General features: G+C 46.0%; 1 protein-coding gene across 3 annotated transcripts in view; it reads left to right on the top strand.

Annotated features, from left to right (window-relative positions):
* Positions 1-20,013, top strand: part of RNF213 (ring finger protein 213) — a 645,256-nt gene that overhangs the window by 439,129 nt on the left and 186,114 nt on the right. For all 3 annotated transcript variants that reach the window (XR_015056656.1, XM_085875806.1, XM_085875807.1), the window contains one exon: positions 12,673-12,800. Coding sequence is in view for 2 of the 3 variants with exons in the window: in XM_085875806.1 (XP_085731932.1) it covers positions 12,673-12,800 (128 nt within the window). In the remaining variant the exon portion in view is untranslated. The remainder of the gene's footprint in view (positions 1-12,672; positions 12,801-20,013) is intronic.

The raw sequence follows: 20,013 nt of genomic DNA, 5'->3' as shown, positions 1-20,013 counted from the left end.
CTCCGCGCTCCTCCGCGGGCCTCGCTGGCACTGCCTGGAATGGGGTGGGAACGGGGCCCCCTTCTCGCACTATCTCAGCGCGGGGGAAACAGGGGGGGTTGTTGATGCTCTGGGGAAAGAGGATATCTGGCTTGCTTGGGTCCCGCGACGAGCGACTCCACTGCGACCTCGACCGCGTTCCCGGCCTCCCATCTCCGCAGCTCCCCGACAGACTCCGAACCCCGTCTTGACTGCTGCTGCTGCCACGCTTCGCTGCCGCCACAACGCGCTCGAGCCCGAAACAGAAACTCTTCTCTCTGCCGCTGCCACACCTCTCCAACTCGCCCGAGCCCGAAACAGAAACTCTCAACTCGACCCAATTCGCTCCGCGCTCGGCGCTTTATAGTGCGACAGGAGAAACCATACGCAGATTTTTGGATCAGGATCGGCTCGGGGGCGGAGCCACGCTCGCCCATTGGACGGAGGAAAAGTGGGCGTGAATCATTCATGATCCTCGAATCTGCATATATCGATTCAACTCCGACGCGCCTGGAGGCGGGGCCAAATCGCCCCGCGCTCGCTGATAGGACGGAACAGAAGTGGGCGTGAATCATTCCTGATCCGACTTCCCCGGAAAGGCCGCTCTTTGCACCCGCTGCTCGGCGCGCGCCCTGTACGAGTCCAGGATCGGTGCCCACAAGCGGCGCGGGATTGGCGGCAGAAGGAGGAGAGGTGAAGGTGGTGGTGGGTTTATTGTGGGGATGATGGCCATGGCGACGCTTGGAATGGCGGTGATGCGATGGTTGCGAGAGTGAGTTGTGACGGTAAAGGTCGTGGCTGTTGGCGTTGTTGTTGTTGTGAAGCGGCGTTGCGGTTGGTGGTTGTGTGATGGCGGTTGAGACGTGGTTGGTTCAAAATAAAGATAGAACAGAAAAACGGCTATCTTGAAGGGTCGCAGCCCGAATGAATCACATTTATTCCCTCTAAACAACGGGTTTGGGCTAACTACACTTATACTTACAGAGATATCTCACCTACGGGACCTGAATGGTGGTTTGCGAATTTCCTCAACCACAACAATATATACATACATACATATATACATACATACAGTGGGGAGAACAAGTATTTCATACACTGCCGATTTTGCAGGTTTTCCCACTTACAAAGCATGTAGAGGTCTGTAGTTTTTATCATAGGTACACTTCATCTGTGAAAGACGGAATCTAAAACAAAAATCCTGAAAATCACATTGTATGATTTTTAAATAATTAATTTGCATTTTATTGCATGAAATAAGTAATTGATACATCAGAAAAACAGAACTTAATATTTGGTACAGAAACCTTTGTTTGCATTTACAGAGATCAGACGTTTCCTGCAATTATTAACCAGGTTTGCACAGACTGCAGCAGGGATTTTGGCCCACTCCTCCAGACAGATCTTCTCCAGATCCTTCAGGTTTCGGGGCTGTTGCTGGGCAACACAGACTTTCAGCTCCCTCCAAAGATTTTCTACTGGGTTCAGGTCTGGAGACTGGCTCATCCACTCCAGGACCTTGAGATGCTTCTTACGGAGCCACTCCTTAGTTACCCTGGCTGTGTGTTTCGGGTTGTTGTCATGCTGGAAGACCCAGCCACGCCCCATCTTCAATGCTCTTGTTGAGGGAAGAGGTTGTTGGCCAAGATCTCACGATACATGGCCCCATCCATCCTTCCCTCAATACGGTGCAGTCGTCCTGTCCCCTTTGCAGAAAAGCATCCCCAAAGAATGATGTTTCCACCTCCATGCTTCACGGTTGGGATAGTGTTCTTGGGGTTGTACTCATCCTCCTTCTTCCTCCAAACATGGCGAGTGGAGTTTAAACCAAAAATCTCTATTTTGGTCTCATCAGACCACATGACCTTCTCCCATTCCTCCTCTAGATCATCCAGATGGTCATTGGCAAACTTCAGATGGGCTTGGACATGCGCTGGCTTGAGCAGAGGGACCTTGCGTGTGCTGCAGGATTTTAATCCATGACGGCGTAGTGTCTTAATTATGGTTTTCTTTGATACTGTGGTCCCAGCTCTCTTCAGGTCATTGACCAGGTCCTGCCGTGTAGTTCTGGGCTGATCCCTCACCTCTCATGATCATTGAGGCTCCACAAGGTGAGATCTTGCATGGAGCCCCAGACTGAGGGAGAATGACTGTTATCTTGAACTTCTTCCATTTTCTAATAATTGTGCCAACAGTTGTTGCCTTCTCACCAAGCTGCTTGCCTATTGTCCTGTAGCCCATCTCAGCCTTGTGCAAGTCCACAATTTTGTCCCTGATGTCCTAAGACAGCTCTCTGGTCTTGCCCATTTTGGAGAGGTTGGAGTCTGATTGATTGAGTGTGGACAGCTGTCTTTTATGCATATAACGAGTTCAAACTGGTGCAGTTAATACAGGTAATGAGTGGAGAATGGGAGGGCTTCTTAAAGACAAAACTAACAGGTCTGTGAGAGCCGGAATTCTTTCTGGTTGGGAGGTGATCAAATACTTATTTCATACAATAAAATGCAAATTAATTATTTAAAAATCATACAATGTGATTTTCAGGATTTTTGTTTGAGATTCCGTCTTTCACAGTTGAAGTGTACCTATGAAAAAAATTACAAACCTCTACGTGCTTTGTAAGTGGGAAAACCTGCAAAATTGGCAGTGTGTCAAATACTTGTTCTCCCCACTGTATATATATATATATATATATATATATATATATATATATATATATATATATATATATATATATATATATATATATATATATATATATATATATATATATACCATTATACCTGTGTCGTAAGAGGCGACCAGGGTTGCGTCAGGAAGGGCATCCGGCATAAAACCTATGCCAAAGCAGTATGCGTATCATAACCGATGATCTGCTGTGGCGACCCGTAACGGGAGCAGCCGAAAGAAGAACAAGATATTTGTACATATCTTTTTCTATCTATGTATGTATTATATATATATATATATATATATATATATATATATATATATATATATATATATATATATATATATATATATATGTATATGTGTGTATATATATATGTATATGTGTGTATATATATGTATATGTGTGTATATATATATACGTGTGTGTATATATATATATATATATATATATATATATATATATATATATATATATATATATATATATATATATATATATATATATATATATATTTGTGTATATATATATACGTGTGTATATATATATATATGTGTGTATATATATATATATATGTGTGTATATATATATATATGTGTGTATATATATATATATATATATATATATATATATATATATATATATATATATATATATATATATATATATATATGTCTATGTGTGTGTGTTTGTAAATATGTCTATGTATCTGTAAGTGGGGGAAGACCCAAAGGTCCCAAGGACCCAAATGTATATGTATATATATATATATATATATATATATTGTTGCGGTCTTCGCGCCCGCCGGCGTGCGACGGCCACGTAACTCGAATCGCGGCACGTCGCCCACCGGACGGACAATCCAGTCGTGACCCTCTCGGACTAACGCCGGGAACCAGTCACGGGTGGACCTTTCGGTCTCACCGCGATCGAGCCAATCAGCCCCCGCGTGGGATAGGGTTGCTCGCCAAATTCGAACTACCTAAGTACCCACGCGGAGGGTAGACCGGGCGATCGCACCTCGCCGCAGGTCGACTTCGGACACGGGCCACTTAAGCGACCCGTTCCGTACTATCAGAATAACCGAGCGGTGTTATCGTCGACCTCGACGGTTCGATTAATTATCGGGCGTATTCAGCCCACTACCAACCCTTTACGTGAAGCAAGATGGGGATTCAATGGAGAAAAAGACGAAGCGAAGCGGGAAACAGTTCAACAATAAAGCACATTTATTCGCGACGAACGGAAAGCACACAAATACAATTCCACCAAATGCACACAAAAAAGAAAACACAATTCCATTTACACAAAAAGCAAACATAAAAGTGAAAACACAGTGCAGAGCTAATTCCGACTACCGAGCACACGGCAACACTTATACAATTCTACTTCACAGACGGCGCCGACAACACATACCCAAAACCAAGGAAAAGAAATACCCTCAAGAATGAGGTAGGCCTGGGGCCGAGACCTGGTCGGGCCTACCCGTCTGGTGATGAGACGCGGAGCGGCGATGGCCCCGCAACCCGCGGGCCTCGTGGACAGTGCCTGGCTGGGGGTGGGAACGGGGCCCCCTTGGTCGCACTATCTCAGCGCGGGGGGAAACAGGAGGGGGTTGCTGATGCTCGGGGTATAGAGGATCTTTATTATATGCGACGAGCGTCTCCACCTCGGCCAGGTCGCGCTGTCGGCCTCCCTCGGGCGCGCAGCTCCTTGCACGACGCGAGCACCCCCTCGTCCGCCCCTCCACAGCTCGTCCCCTCCGTTCCGACTCCAACGCACACGACGAGCAGCTCCACCGCCCGCGAAGTCTTGACTCTCTGTTCCGACTCCCTCTCGTTCTCTTTCGCGACCCTCTTCGTTCTGCTGACTCTTTCTCTTCTCGTTCCGACTCCTTCGCCTCGTTCCGACCTTTACGACTCCTTTGACTGACGAACACCGTCCTTTTTATCCCCCCGTAACTTCGCCTTTGACCCCCTCCCTTTGACCTTTCAACTCGCTCCCCATTGGCCCGAGAAAAAGTGGGCGTGAAGGCTTTTTGATCCACAAATTTGCATATATCGATCGCCCTGGGGGCGGGGCCAATTCGCCCCTCGCTCACCGATTGGACGGCAAAAAGTGGGCGTGTGTCGTTTTGGATCCGTTTTTGAAGCAGAAAATCCGTGATTTTGTACACGGTGTTCAACGTGCGCCCTACACGAGTCCAGCATCGGTGCCCATGAGTGGCGCGAGATGACGGTGATGCGATGGTGGCGAGTTGCGAGGGTAAAGGTCATGGCGGTTGTGGTGAAGCGGCGTTGTGGTTGGTGGTTGTTGTGGTTGTGATGGTGGCGATTGGTCCAAAATAAAGATAGTAAAAGAAAAACGGCTATCCTGAAGAGTCGCAGCACGTATAAATGACATGTATTCCCACTAGACAACGGGTTTGGGCCTAACTACACATGCACTTACCGAGATACCTCACCTAAGGGACCTGAATGGTGGTTTGCGAATCTGGTAACCACAACACTACCCCCTTCCCTTTTTACAGACTCGTCCCGAGTCGTCAAATTTTCGTGTGCCATCATGTGTAGTTTTCCCCTAGTACATTTTACCTACGGATCCCTGAGTGCGACATTCATGGTATTCGTGTCCCCAAAATAAATAACCTGAGGGCTGCGTAACTACCTAAACAAACTCACTCACACGGACGACTTAAATAAAATTGCCGGCGCTAGACAGACATGCCGGGGGCGCACTCATATTTACAGTACATCTTAACCTTAACTTACAAATTTTACACTAAACCATGGCCCAGGATCATTGAACTCTGCAAAAGAAAGCAGTTAGCAGGGAGCCAGGCTGCCCGCATGCAGTCTCTGGCTCAAAACAATGCAGGTGACAGGGAACGTGGCTGGCTGCTCACACGCAGTCCAAGGCCTTCCCTTTTGAACTGAACTCAGTGAACCACAACGGTGCTTGGGCTGCACAACGCAGTCTCCGTGCCAGCTCAAGTGGCACACGCAATGAACACAACGAATGGATGCATGAACGGTTTGAACTGAATGCAGTGAACCACAACGGTGCATGGGCTGCACAACGCAGTCTCCGTGCCAGCTCAAGTGGCACACGCAATGAGCACAACGAACGAATGGATGAATGGATGGACGCAAAACACGGTGCACGGGCTGCCACTGCAGGCCCGTGTTGTAGCTGCCAACAGGGCAGTTCTTGCAGCTTGCAAACTGTTGCTTTTACGATCCTGGCGCACATGGAAATGAACAGGGGGGGGGCAAAGCAAAAATTGAACGGGGCTGGTGAACGTGGGCAGTGGGCATGGCATGGCAAAGGCAAGCAGGCAAACACAGCCCGCAGAAGAAGGCCACTGCAGGCAAACACAGCCGGCAGATGAACTGGCCGGCACAGGCCTTGAAGAAAAACAGCCAGCCGGCAGACGATCCAGCCGGCACAGGCCTTGCAGCACAGCAGCTGCAGATGAAGCTGGCCAGCCTCTGCCTCGAAGAAAAACACGGCCAGCCGATGAAGTTGGCCAGCCTTTGCCGTTCAGTGGAGGTTGGTGGAGGGAGTGCGGTGGTGCTGGCCACTTGGACCTACCTACCTGTCTCCCTCCCAACCTATCGCCTTTGCCTGTCACTGTACATACCCACTCCCTTAATTTGTCAAACCCCAATTTAGCCCCAACTTATTTTTTTGTTGTTTTTATTTTTACTTCCCCTCTATAAATCGTCCCCTAACCCCCTTTATCGTCCTTGTTCGGCTAACCTATCCTGTCACCTAGCCTACTCCCAACCCTTACGTTCCCTTCCCAGAGGGGAACAAGGGAGAGCTAACGTCCTGTGTCGAGGCCCAACTCAAGCCTCAGGATGGCCTCCCCAGAGTTCAGCGATCTAACCCAAAGTGGGTCCAGCGGCCCACAACGAGAGCGAGGGGATGGATGGTGCGGAGGGGTACATCTCCTAATCTACCCTAACCATTTAACTGTTAAACTACCCCGGGGCTTTCAACAAGCGCCTCTCGCTTAAACTATTGGTTCTAACAACCCAGATTCCCGTCGCCTGTGTTGGTGTCCTCACAATTTCGGGCCTCGCCCCCCAATTTTCTCTCCGTGCCCTCACACGGTCTCCTGGCTGGGACACGTGGCTCCCTTTGGCAGGCACGACCCTCTGCCGAATCTCCCGCTATGGCACCCCCGGGCACTACACTGCCTCCGAGCCTACCAGCTCCCTAACACCGGGAGTGCCCCCATGGCACCTCCCCTGAAACGCACCCGTGGCAGGCCGGCCTCCCGGGCCCCTTTCCGAGGCTCACCCGAGCCCACTGCACTGACCACGCGGCTAATGACGCCCGGGCCCCCGCACCAAGCAGGCGCACCCGTGCCCACTACTCTATCCCGGCCCCCCATGGGCCCTTGGCCTACCGCGGCCGACTAGCCTGGTGCCCGGGGTACCCACTCAGCGATACTCACCTTTCGCAGCCACGCTCCCAAGCCCGTCAACAGGGCTCCTGCACCCCTCCAAATGGGTCTCGAGCCTACTTTCCCACCAACAACAAAACGACCTCCATTTTTCAATTTGACTAACCCAGCTAACTCACTCTACACTGACCCCGGGGGTCCCTTGGGCGGGAGTCACTCCTCCCCCCAATCACTCATCGCACCATGCATTCCCCATTCACTCCATACACACAGACCCGCTGGCCTCACTCACTCACCATGTACTCACCTCACAACTCTCCTACTCTTCAACACACACACCGCTGAACTCTGCCATCCTTCTAACTACATCCCCTAACTAACTCGTGCTCCCACGTCGTCCCTTACACTAAAGCACGTTCCATTTAACACTACGTAGCTAAGCTACGTCCCCACTACACATCCAAAGTCTGTCTCTGTCTCCAAATAAATCATTTTATTTCCCAACCTAAATCTGGCTACAATCCCTCTAACTAATCCATTCCACGGACTCCATGAGGACTTACCCCTGCCCCATGAAGTCGGTCTAGCTAAGCTAACCCTTCCCCCTAACTAGTTTCCATCCTGTGCCCAGGGTAAGGGGGTCTTTCACCCCTTGCCCAGGAATCCTGTACACCCGAAAGTGAGGCTTGTTTTTCCCTTTTTTTTTTTTCATGCCCAGCACCTGCGCGGCAACTCAGAGCTCGCGCACTTTGCACCTGGCCGTGACGTCATGCAGCTGCACGTGTTCCTCGTCCCTCCTTGGACGGGACCATCCGGCAGAGATACCCCTCCTGCCGAATTCCAACCCCACGTGCAGCCATGGCGTCACCGTGCGCATAAAAAAAACACAAGCCACACGTCTCGAGGGTGTCCCCACGCGAACACATGTGCTTTGCCCGTTGGAGCTTAACACACACGATCGCGTGGAGAACCCGTCCGGTCCAAATCCGTAGTCCTGCCTAAACTTTGTCCGTCCGCGGGATCGGCAAATCCACCGCTGGCGTTTCCGGACCGGGACTTCACTCTCGCAAGCGAGCACGTGGTGGTCTCGTGCGTTGCACAGCACGAACCGCGTGCTCACTGCTGGGTGAACCCGGCACGGTCCTCGAAACAACCACAGCCGCTACTCGGCTTTCTTTACTCTGTCGCCTTCGTCGTCGCCATTCCACCCACGCACACCTGCGTGTTACGACGCACACAGTCCACTCCATCACATTCACACGGGGAGACGCGGCTGCGTGCTCCCGCATGCCAACCGACATCTCCCTCACATACCGCTCTCTCACACACACGGTCTCCCTGGCACACAGCGACCTTGCACACGGCCGTTCACTCACGCGTGCCTCACTACTCACACAAACCATACTACTCACACGTGGTGCTCTATTCACTCGCTCACCCGCGGTGCCTCACCCACACACGCGAGGGCACTCAACCGCTGTGCCTCATCCACACACCGTGCCTCACTCATACACGCGGGGGCACTCACCCGCGGTACCTCACTCATACACACGGCGACACTCACACACGCGGTCTCTTCCACACAACGTCCCTCACTCATACACGCGGGGGCACTCACCCGCGGTTCCTCACTCATACTGGCCGTTTCACTCACACACACGGCCTCTTCCACACACGGTTCCTCATCCACACACGGTGCCTCATCCAAACACGGCGTGCTGGGAAGCACGCACTCCAGCACCATCGCCACCACACCACTCACACACGGGGTCGCTTCCACACACGGGGACGCACTCACGCCTTGCACCACACACACAGGGACAACCACACTGGGGATTTGTGTCCCCACAAGGGTCTCCGGGGCCTCTACACCCCCCAAGCTCTCCGTGCACCCGTCCACAGCACTCGTCCCCTCAACCTCGCAAAGCACGACCGAACTCACCTGGTCGTGACTCGCCTCAAGGGGGCATACTCCCTCCCCTCGTTCCTGGAGGAGGTCATCCAGCTGCTCACACCGGGTCCCCACACGCTCCGCGAGCTCAACCTCACTATCCTCCACTACCTCCGTGTGTGTGTGCGCGTCACTTACCCCGTCTTCATCGTGTTTATTGGTCTCTGCTTCTTTCTGGCGTCTTTCCCTTATCTTTATGTAGGTCAACCTTGCTTTCTCTTTAAGTCGCTCCCGTCCTTCCCTGTTTTTCACTCCTTGCTCTTTCACGATCTCCGCGTACCTCATCCTTGCTTTCCGTATTAATTGTTCTTTTCTCTCCCTCGCAATTACTTTCACCTCGTCTCTTGTCTCCCGAATTACTTTTTCCTTACCCGCCTCCACCGCGGGCCTGTCAGCCGTTGCACCCCCTTCCAGCTCGTTTGTTCCGACACGTGGAGTCGCCATTTTAAGTTCCCTGCTCACGGCCTTCATGCCCGCCTGCAGGCATCGGCCCATGTTCTGCGTCTCACCCCGCAGCTCTTTCGTTCTTTCCTTCATTTGCTGTGTACTCGCATCGATCTTTTCGTTCATGCTTTTTATTCCGTTTATTATTTCCGCTTTCATTTGTGCCAGCATGGTGAATAGCTGGGCCATGTCGGATGCACTCAAGTGAGCCGTTTCGGCAGGGGTTGGGGAAGGGTCTTGGTGGAGAGGGGGGGGGGGAGGTGTCATACACCGCGGCCGCTGCCGCACCCACCTCGGGCCCTGGGTTCAGTTGGGCGAGTCCGTGTTCCTGCACAATCAACATTTCCTGCTCGGGGATTCCATCCTGGACCATGGACTCTACATTATTACACATATACATTTCTAATACCCCCGGCTCCCGCTCGCCTTGAGACGCCATCTTGCTTCTCGTGAAGGGTTAATTTCGCTCGCTCGTAATTTGGAGGGAATCGGGGGTCGCTTCTCTCACCCCTGGACCGATTCCCGTAAATTTAGCCGGAGACAGGAGAGCCCGTTTTCCTGTTCTCCGATACCAGTGCCGCGAGGAGGGCGATGAATTTGTATCCCACTCCTGACACCAGTGTTGCGGTCTTCGCGCCCGCCGGCGTGCGACGGCCACGTAACTCGAATCGCGGCACGTCGCCCACCGGACGGACAATCCAGTCGTGACCCTCTCGGACTAACGCCGGGAACCAGTCACGGGTGGACCTTTCGGTCTCACCGCGATCGAGCCAATCAGCCCCCGCGTGGGATAGGGTTGCTCGCCAAATTCGAACTACCTAAGTACCCACGCGGAGGGTAGACCGGGCGATCGCACCTCGCCGCAGGTCGACTTCGGACACGGGCCACTTAAGCGACCCGTTCCGTACTATCAGAATAACCGAGCGGTGTTATCGTCGACCTCGACGGTTCGATTAATTATCGGGCGTATTCAGCCCACTACCAACCCTTTACGTGAAGCAAGATGGGGATTCAATGGAGAAAAAGACGAAGCGAAGCGGGAAACAGTTCAACAATAAAGCACATTTATTCGCGACGAACGGAAAGCACACAAATACAATTCCACCAAATGCACACAAAAAAGAAAACACAATTCCATTTACACAAAAAGCAAACATAAAAGTGAAAACACAGTGCAGAGCTAATTCCGACTACCGAGCACACGGCAACACTTATACAATTCTACTTCACAGACGGCGCCGACAACACATACCCAAAACCAAGGAAAAGAAATACCCTCAAGAATGAGGTAGGCCTGGGGCCGAGACCTGGTCGGGCCTACCCGTCTGGTGATGAGACGCGGAGCGGCGATGGCCCCGCAACCCGCGGGCCTCGTGGACAGTGCCTGGCTGGGGGTGGGAACGGGGCCCCCTTGGTCGCACTATCTCAGCGCGGGAGAAACAGAAGGGGGATTGCTGATGCTCGGGGTATAGAGGATCTTTATTATATGCGACGAGCGTCTCCACCTCGGCCAGGTCGCGCTGTCGGCCTCCCTCGGGCGCGCAGCTCCTTGCACGACGCGAGCACCCCCTCGTCCGCCCCTCCACAGCTCGTCCCCTCCGTTCCGACTCCAACGCACACGACGAGCAGCTCCACCGCCCGCGAAGTCTTGACTCTCTGTTCCGACTCCCTCTCGTTCTCTTTCGCGACCCTCTTCGTTCTGCTGACTCTTTCTCTTCTCGTTCCGACTCCTTCGCCTCGTTCCGACCTTTACGACTCCTTTGACTGACGAACACCGTCCTTTTTATCCCCCCGTAACTTCGCCTTTGACCCCCTCCCTTTGACCTTTCAACTCGCTCCCCATTGGCCCGAGAAAAAGTGGGCGTGAAGGCTTTTTGATCCACAAAGTTGCATATATCGATCGCCCTGGGGGCGGGGCCAATTCGCCCCTCGCTCACCGATTGGACGGCAAAAAGTGGGCGTGTGTCGTTTTGGATCCGTTTTTGAAGCAGAAAATCCGTGATTTTGTACACGCTGTTCAACGTGCGCCCTACACGAGTCCAGCATCGGTGCCCATGAGTGGCGCGAGATGACGGTGATGCGATGGTGGCGAGTTGCGACGGTAAAGGTCATGGCGGTTGTGGTGAAGCGGCGTTGTGGTTGGTGGTTGTTGTTGTGGTTGTGATGGTGGCGATTGGTCCAAAATAAAGATAGTAAAAGAAAAACGGCTATCCTGAAGAGTCGCAGCACGTATAAATGACATGTATTCCCACTAGACAACGGGTTTGGGCCTAACTACACATGCACTTACCGAGATACCTCACCTAAGGGACCTGAATGGTGGTTTGCGAATCTGGTAACCACAACAATATATATATATATATATATATATATATATATATATATATATATATATATATATATATATATATATATATATATATATTGTCCCAAAGATCCCCACTGACCCAAAAGACCCATTTTAACATTGCATTTATTTTACATTTTCCCCCTTCGAGTTGAAGGTCAAGGTCAAATGGTGGTCTGACATGTTTTTTGTCATCGCTCAATTTTGCCAATGCAGAATCTCAAAGACCACTTGTCCTTCCAATATGTTGTTGCATCATAATAGTGGACCTGCATTGAAGTTCCACACCTGATATTTGATTAGTGTCCTTCACCTACTTTTTCTGATTGTGACCTCATTAACATATAACACCTTTTTGATCATAACTTAAATAATTTTTCTCTGATTTTCATGATGTTGAGTTTTATGGATAGATTGTCGATGGGGACACATTTTCTTTGTTTTCACTCTCTCCCTCAATGTTGAAGGTCGTGTGGTGGTCCAAAAATAAATGGCTATCATTGGACCATGGGCCAATGCTAACTCGTGAGCAATCACAGATAGCTAGTTCATGACTTGCTTTTATTATTTTGCACTTTTTCTTCAGTACTCTCTGGTGTATTTGAAAGCAATGCATGCAGTTTGTTTTAATAGACAAGTGCAAAGTAAACTATAAGAGAGCCTTTTTAGTTTTTCATTACTGCAAATGTGAGATGTACTTCTGTACTTTTTCATAATTGCATGATCCATGCAAACTCGTGAATGTTTTTACTGTTAAAATCTGTAACATCATTCCTGGAACAACCACAACCTGTATCATAATATCGATATACTTTGACTTCCCACAGGTATCCACTCACTCACGATTGCTGAGCTTAAATGACATTCCAAGGATAGAGACTGAGCTGGACAAGGCTGTCAAGCTGCTCTCACTGAATGAGTTTGACACGCAGCAGTCTTTTTGCCGTGCCTTAAGGTATCTTCTTCTCTTCTACATATTTATAAATTATATATATATATATATATATATATATATATATATATATATATATATATATATATATAAATATATATATATATATATACACACACATGTCAAAAGATTTGCAGCTCAGGATTCATTTTGTAAAAGAATGTAGCACACTGAGCAATAAAATAATTCAAATTTAAAGCCTGACGTTTCAAGAACAAACTAGTTCTCTTCCTCAGAGGCTATATTTATTTATATATTTATATAAAGTTTTAATATCTTTTTGTCTGTTTGTCTGTCCATCAATCGAATCGGCTCCACCAGTAGTAATCCCATAATATTGAATTCCATTGGAATCATCTTGGCAAATGGAGATGCAAGAAAACTTTTTCAAACCCACAGAGTAGGGGGTTCAGGGTTGGGGGGGGGGGGAAGATCCCAATTCTCTCGATGTAAATGTGTGTCATATCGCACCACTCAGTGGTAGGCAGTATTACAAATCATCTTCTCATATCTATCTATACATCTAAAAATAAAAAGCATGGTGAAGCTGTGTGATGAAATGTCTTAATTATGTACTGTTTGAACCTCGGTTGCACCCTGACTTCACACATGTACATTTATTCATTACTTACGATTGGAATGTACTTTTCGACCATTCACTGCTGAGACCCCTTTGACTGTTGAAGACCCTTTGAGACGCCTTTGACCGTTGAAGACCCTTTGAGACCCCCAAAGCCCCTTAAGACTCCAAAGACCCAGATGACTCAAAAGTCCCTGAGGACCCAAAAGACCCACAAAGCCCCTTAAGCCCCCTCCTCGCTTTAAGACTCTTTCAACACTGTAACACCTTTTGATCCCTTCACCCTTTAGAACTTTTATACCCTTTCGACCTTTACAACCTTTAAGTCCCTTTAGATCCCTTAGACTTTAATACCATTTCGGCCTTTTACACTCTTCAGACAGATTAGAAAGCTTAGAGCTTAGACCCTTGACCATTTATAGATTTTGACCACTTGGACCTTTTTACATTACAAATAAATATAATATCACCAATATTACAAATAAATTTGTGCAAAAGAAATGTTTGTGTGATGATTTACACCACTCATTGGGGGGTCCTTCCCCAGGAAATTTTGAGAAAATGATCGTCTTAAACAGCATTTCCTGTGTTCTTGGAAGTTTTCTGCAGTTTGTTGCGTTCTTCCCGAGCCCAACAGTTCAGCAGATTCGTGATGACCAATAGGCCAAACTGGCAAACTTGCCCAGCCAATCCTTAGTTGCCTGAACTTGCCCGAAAAAGGTCTGTGCACACCTGTAGTGTGAAATGATGGCGTTGACCGACTGTGCACTGGGCGAAGCCCGGCACCACCATCCGCCGAGGTTGGGAAGCTTAGGGCAGGGGGTTCTCCCCACAAAAGAGATCAGATAGAATGGCAGATGTGAATTATTTTATAACTCATAAATGATGCTGTTATGGAAAATATGGCGCTTGTGTTTCTGAATGAAAATGTTACGCACATCATGTTGGGATATGGGGAAACCATGGTGTATGTTCATGAGGGCCAGACATGCCATCTAACTTTCTCCCATGGAATCTCTTAGGTAGGTAGGTCTTCAGGCACCGCAGGCAAGAAAATGAGCGTTCAGCCTCAAAGGAGCCTCCAGGGAGAGTGCATCCAATATGGAGTAGGACTTTGATCAATGGAAATTAGTCTCCATACTATACCACACAAAAACAATCCTGCAGGCCTTCCCTGTTGTGCCTCATCTGCATTTATTTTACAGGCCAATCCACACACATCATACCTAGTTAGTCTACGATGACTGACACGTGTAAAAGACAAACCATTCCTGGTTAGACTTCAGCAGAACGGGCCCAAAACATCCGACATCCAGAGGTTGTAAGATATGGGAACAATGTGGGGGAAGAAGAAACAGCACAATATTGTTTTCCTTGGCCCAGTTGATCATGTCATTAGCTATGTGGCTTCTGTGACCATCATACATGACACGTATTGTGGCTGAAGCATCCCGACATTGTACATATTTAATGAAATGGTCCTGCATATGGGCTGTTTCACAGTCATGGTCATTTCTGGTATTTTGTACCCTTGCATGCTGAATAGCTAAATGAGAGGCTGTAGTATCTCTGTCATTTGGGCCAGTAGTTGGTACTAGTGATGGCACAACTTAGACCACTTTTTATTTGACAAAAAATGTCAATTTTTGGCAGAATGGCATAAAAATTGCCATTTTTTGACAAATAGCTGTCTCATTTTCTCCAGGTACATATACATCCTTATATATTATATAATATATATATTATATAATATATATATATATATATATTCACAGTGCATAAACAAATACAAGCAGAAATTGGGACTTTTATTTGTTGTTGCATCAATCTACTACCTCTTCTGTACTTTGTCCACAACATATTATTCATTTCAGACTCTGAATATTTATTTCACCCTCAATAAATATGTCCCACCGTTCGTCCGTCAAAAAATGTCCTCTCCGGAAATGCATATTGTAGAAGAATTTTTTTTATATAAATAAAGGGTCTTTTTAAAAGTTTATTGGTCAGTAGTTGGTACTTGTGATGGCACAACTTGGACCACTTTTTATTTGACAAAAAATATCAATTTTTGGCAGAATGGCATAAAAATTGCCATTTTTTTTGACAAATTGCTGTCTCATTTTCTCCAGGTACACTGCATTCACAGTGTATAAACAAATACAAGCAAAAATTGGGACTTTTATTTGTTGTTGCATCAATTTAATACCTCTTCTGTACTTTTTCCACAACATATTATTCATTTCAGACTATTAATATTTATTTCACCCTCAATAAATATGTCCCACCGTTCGTCCGTCAAAAAATGTCCTCTCCAGAAATGCATATTGTCGAAGAATTTTTGATATAAATAAAGGGTCTTTTAAAAATGTATTGTGTGTTTTACCAAGTGTGTATATACCTGCACTGATATTATGCTACAAAGTTTGAGTGTAACCAATAACCTTCTATTTGTATGGCCTGCACTGATTGCCTTACATGTGTCCGTCAAAAATGTGTCCTCTCCGGAAACACCTAAACTGCCATGAGTTTTAAGGAAACTACTTGCTGGCTATAAATTTTGATGTTTTGTAATGTTGACATGGTCATGAATATCCATTATCAGTAAAAGGTATTTACATTTATGTAATTTATCTTATTACAACACTGATTGAATGTCCATGTCAAAAATGTCCTCTCCGGAAAATTATTCAATGGCGTTCAACAGGAGATTAATCACATGAAATGGCATTGAATTTTCTACAATTATTGCTTCATCCAGCACATTGTTGACTATTGTTTATAAAGTATGCTGAATTTGATTACTTTTAACACATTTACTCTAGTTTTTGAAGGCTAAACCTGGGCTTCCTGGAACATGCTTACTTGTCTGAGAAAGATATATGACATAATTCCCACCGTATGATCACTTTTTGCAAAAATAAATATGTAGTAACATCTGTCATCACATATAGTTACACCCAAATAATAATATACAGATATTTGGTACAATACAAGCCATAAAAGAGCCCATAATATGACTTTCCGGAGAGGACAAAAATATTTGACGTATGTATGCCTGTTGTTTTATGTAGATTTTCTACTTTTCTGCTTGCAGATTAATCAACTGCTGGTGGTGTATTTTGGATTGGCATTATAAGATAAATGTATTACTTTGCAGTTATATATTGTACAGAATGTATTGCTTCATGTCAAAAAATTATGTCCTCTCCAGAAGAAATATGTGATTTTCTTCATATTTTTCATTGTTGTGGTAAACTTTTATTTTCAGAGATAAATTAGTAATTTTTTCAGAATATGTAGAAAAGTACATGTAGTTTTAACATTTTGTGCTAAATTCCATCATATGCGGTGCTATTAGTGACAGTGGTAATTAAAACATATCTTTTTTCTGGATATTTGAAACTTAGTTCAGTCTTTTATTGATATTTGTAGAAATATACTTAATTTGTATACTGAATCATAATTCCAGTAATAGAATAATACTTGTGGAACATATGGAAACCACTGAAGTTTGATAGTGTTGTTATTTTGTGGTTATAGTTGAATTGTATTAATGACTTGAAGTTTAAAAATACTCGCCTAACATCCTTGGAGTATTATTTTTAAGAAGAAATATTCATTCAGATGCTCCAAAAATTTGGATTTAAGTATTGTAATTAACAGTGTTGGATTTGGAGAAATAAAAATATAAAAATACTGAGTTTGAATTTTTCGTGGTTGTGAGACAAACTTGGTACCCTCATTGTGAAACAGCCCATATAGTCTCTAAAAACTAGGGAATTTGACCATCCTGCCTGTGTCAGGATTCCATCAGCACCAACAGTTTTCCCCTGCATTAAGTCTGGCACCATTTGCTGTCTTGGAAAAGCAAATAAAGGTGGTATCTGATTTTCCCTGTGCATTAACCACTTCACTAATGATAACAGTCTTACTTATTTCAGCCATGCTTGTGGTTTACGTCCTCCACATGCAACAAAATTGGGCAGCTTGTATTCTGTATTGATGCCCTTCTCATCTGCATTATAAATATGCTGTGATTTGTCCTTTCAATTGTATTTGGTTAGAATAAGGTCCCCTTCTTTGAAGTAGTTTGTTACTGATTCTTCTGATGCACAATGTGCTCTAACAGCTCAGGTAAACTTGATGGTTTTACCATGGGCAGTTCAGGACATCTTTCCATGAAGTTGTAGAACCACTGCATGGCACTTGTCATCTTTCTGGCACTTCCCGAGGTGAACAGCATAATCTATAGCCATGGTCAATACCTCAGTCCTTGTGCAGCCATACACTACTGCAGCAAGGTTTTACCTCCACCACAGTAGGTGAAGGATGTTATGTTTTCACCCCTTTCTGTCTGTCTGTCTGTTTATTTGTTGTTTGTTTGTCTGTTTGTTTGTGTGCAGGATATCTCAAAAAGTTGTGGATGGATTTGGATGAGATTTTGTAGACAGGTTGGGTGTGTGACAAGAATGAACTGATTAGATTTTGGTGAAGATCCAGATCTGACCACTAGAATTTTTAAAGTGATTTTTCAGCATTGAGAGATAGGGCCAAAACGATATATAGCATGATATCTCAAAAAATTGTGGACGGATTTGGACAAAACTTGGTGGACATGTTGAGTGTGTGGCAAGGAAGCATTGATTCAATTTTGGTGAAGATGCGAATCAGGATCAGATAATTTTTAATGTGATTCTTCACCATTGCGAGATAGGGCTAAAAACAATATGTCGCATGATATTTCAAAAATGAATTTGGCCCGATATGTTCTCGTGGATCAGGCATTGCGTGGCGGAGGTATGCGCTCTACCACGTGCCCTTCTCGTTAAAGAGCAGGTTGCGGGTCACCAAACATGTTCTGAAAATTTATCAATATGATTATATGTGCATTAAATAGTTCGATGCAAACTATTGTGGTTGCCCGACTATTGGGAAAATTAATGAAATTTAACTCCGAAGTTATTTCTCGAGGCTGTTGAAAAAAACAGTCACGTGCCATATATGGATGTTGACGTCAAGTTCTCCAAAACAAAGCGGACGCTCACTTGCTCATTGAAGAAGTGTCCAGTTCAGCGGGCTGTTCTTTCACTTTTTTGAGCTTGCAACTGTCTATATTATCCTTTTTTATTTTGAATTATTGTAGAACAAAGTTAATTGGATATTTGTACATCATGCCTCGTACATGTGTCATCATGTTTTGTGAAAAAGGCTGGAAAACGGATAATCGCTCCCACCGATTCCCGAAGGAATCAAACATTCGCCGGCAGTGGATAAGATTTGTACAAACAAAACGGGCGAATTTTCCCCCAAAGAAAACAGGTAAAGAGGACCCTTTGGATAGACTTGTCATTTGTGGTGACCATTTCACAGCCGAGGATTACGAAGGCATAAACCCTTCTGATCACCACTCTGTGAATATGAGTTGTTGGTTGACAAGTTCTCCAGATACTGCTCTGTCACAGAATCAATTGTTGAGTTAAAGTGAGAAAAACCTTGAAATGTATTCTTAAAGAGTACATGGAAAAACACATTAATATACTTTCGGAAAAACACAAGCATGAAAAAATTTCTCAACAAATCAACTTATTGTTGATTCAATTACTTTTTTAACAGCATCAGCAAATTGGGCTATTTCATTTCAGTTGTAAAAAATTGATCAATTTTCCACTTTTTTTTCTAAATTTGGTAGAACTAGTACGTGCCCGTACGTGCGTGACCGTATGTGCAAAAAAAAAAAAACAACAACTTTCAAACCGTGAGCCAGAAACAATAACCACACAGGCCGTTCCTTTGCTCTCGCGTGCCCATACGTGCGTGGCGTATGTGCGTGGCCGTACGTGAAAACCAAAAAAAATTAAAAACTTTCAAACAACCACACAAGGCCGTTCCTTCGCTCTCGTAAACGACGACTGGATTGGGGTATTGTGTTTATCTATAAATGCGCATAAGAAATCGAGAAATTATTAGAATACAGTAAGTCATCACTATCCGGAAGTGGTGCGTGCCCGTACGGAATGTTCACATGAATTCCACGAATTATCGCTTGTATTGAAGTAACAAGTGCTGTGATACTTACACACACAGAGTTAATTAAAATCCAAATTAAAATCTAGTTTACCTCCCTGTCTTTGCTTGCCATGACATTCGCTGCCATTGACCATTGCCACTCCTATGCCACGGTAACTATGGCGCCCTTTCCCCATCGGACACGCAGCAACGTGTCTTGTCATTGGTTTGGTAAATAAATGGCTGCAGCAACGTGTCTTGTCATTGGTTTGGTTAATAAATAGCCATAACTTGGGAAACCCTTGTTCGATTAATATCAAACCTTGAAAAGGCACATACTCAGGTCCCCAGCAATGCAGCTGGCAAGTTTCAATTAGATCGGACCAGTGGTTGTCGAGAAACAGCGGTCACACACACACACACACACACACACACACACACACACACACACACACACACACACACACACACACACACACACACACACACACACACTGCTGGAATTATAGATAAATATTTCCCAATGAGGCTAAACATGTTTTGGTATTTACAGTATATGCCACAACAGTCTCTTGAAAGTTGGGGTTTGTTCTAACTGTTCACTTTCGCTGGGGTCAAGCTCAGCTG

Source organism: Eptatretus burgeri, chromosome 3 (assembly GCF_056783735.1).
Source record: "Eptatretus burgeri isolate ZD-2024b chromosome 3, Ebu_testis_v1, whole genome shotgun sequence".
NCBI lineage: Eukaryota > Metazoa > Chordata > Myxini > Myxiniformes > Myxinidae > Eptatretus > Eptatretus burgeri.
The sequence above is the reverse complement of the archived record's forward strand: the minus strand, read 5'-3'. Positions and strand labels throughout refer to the sequence as shown.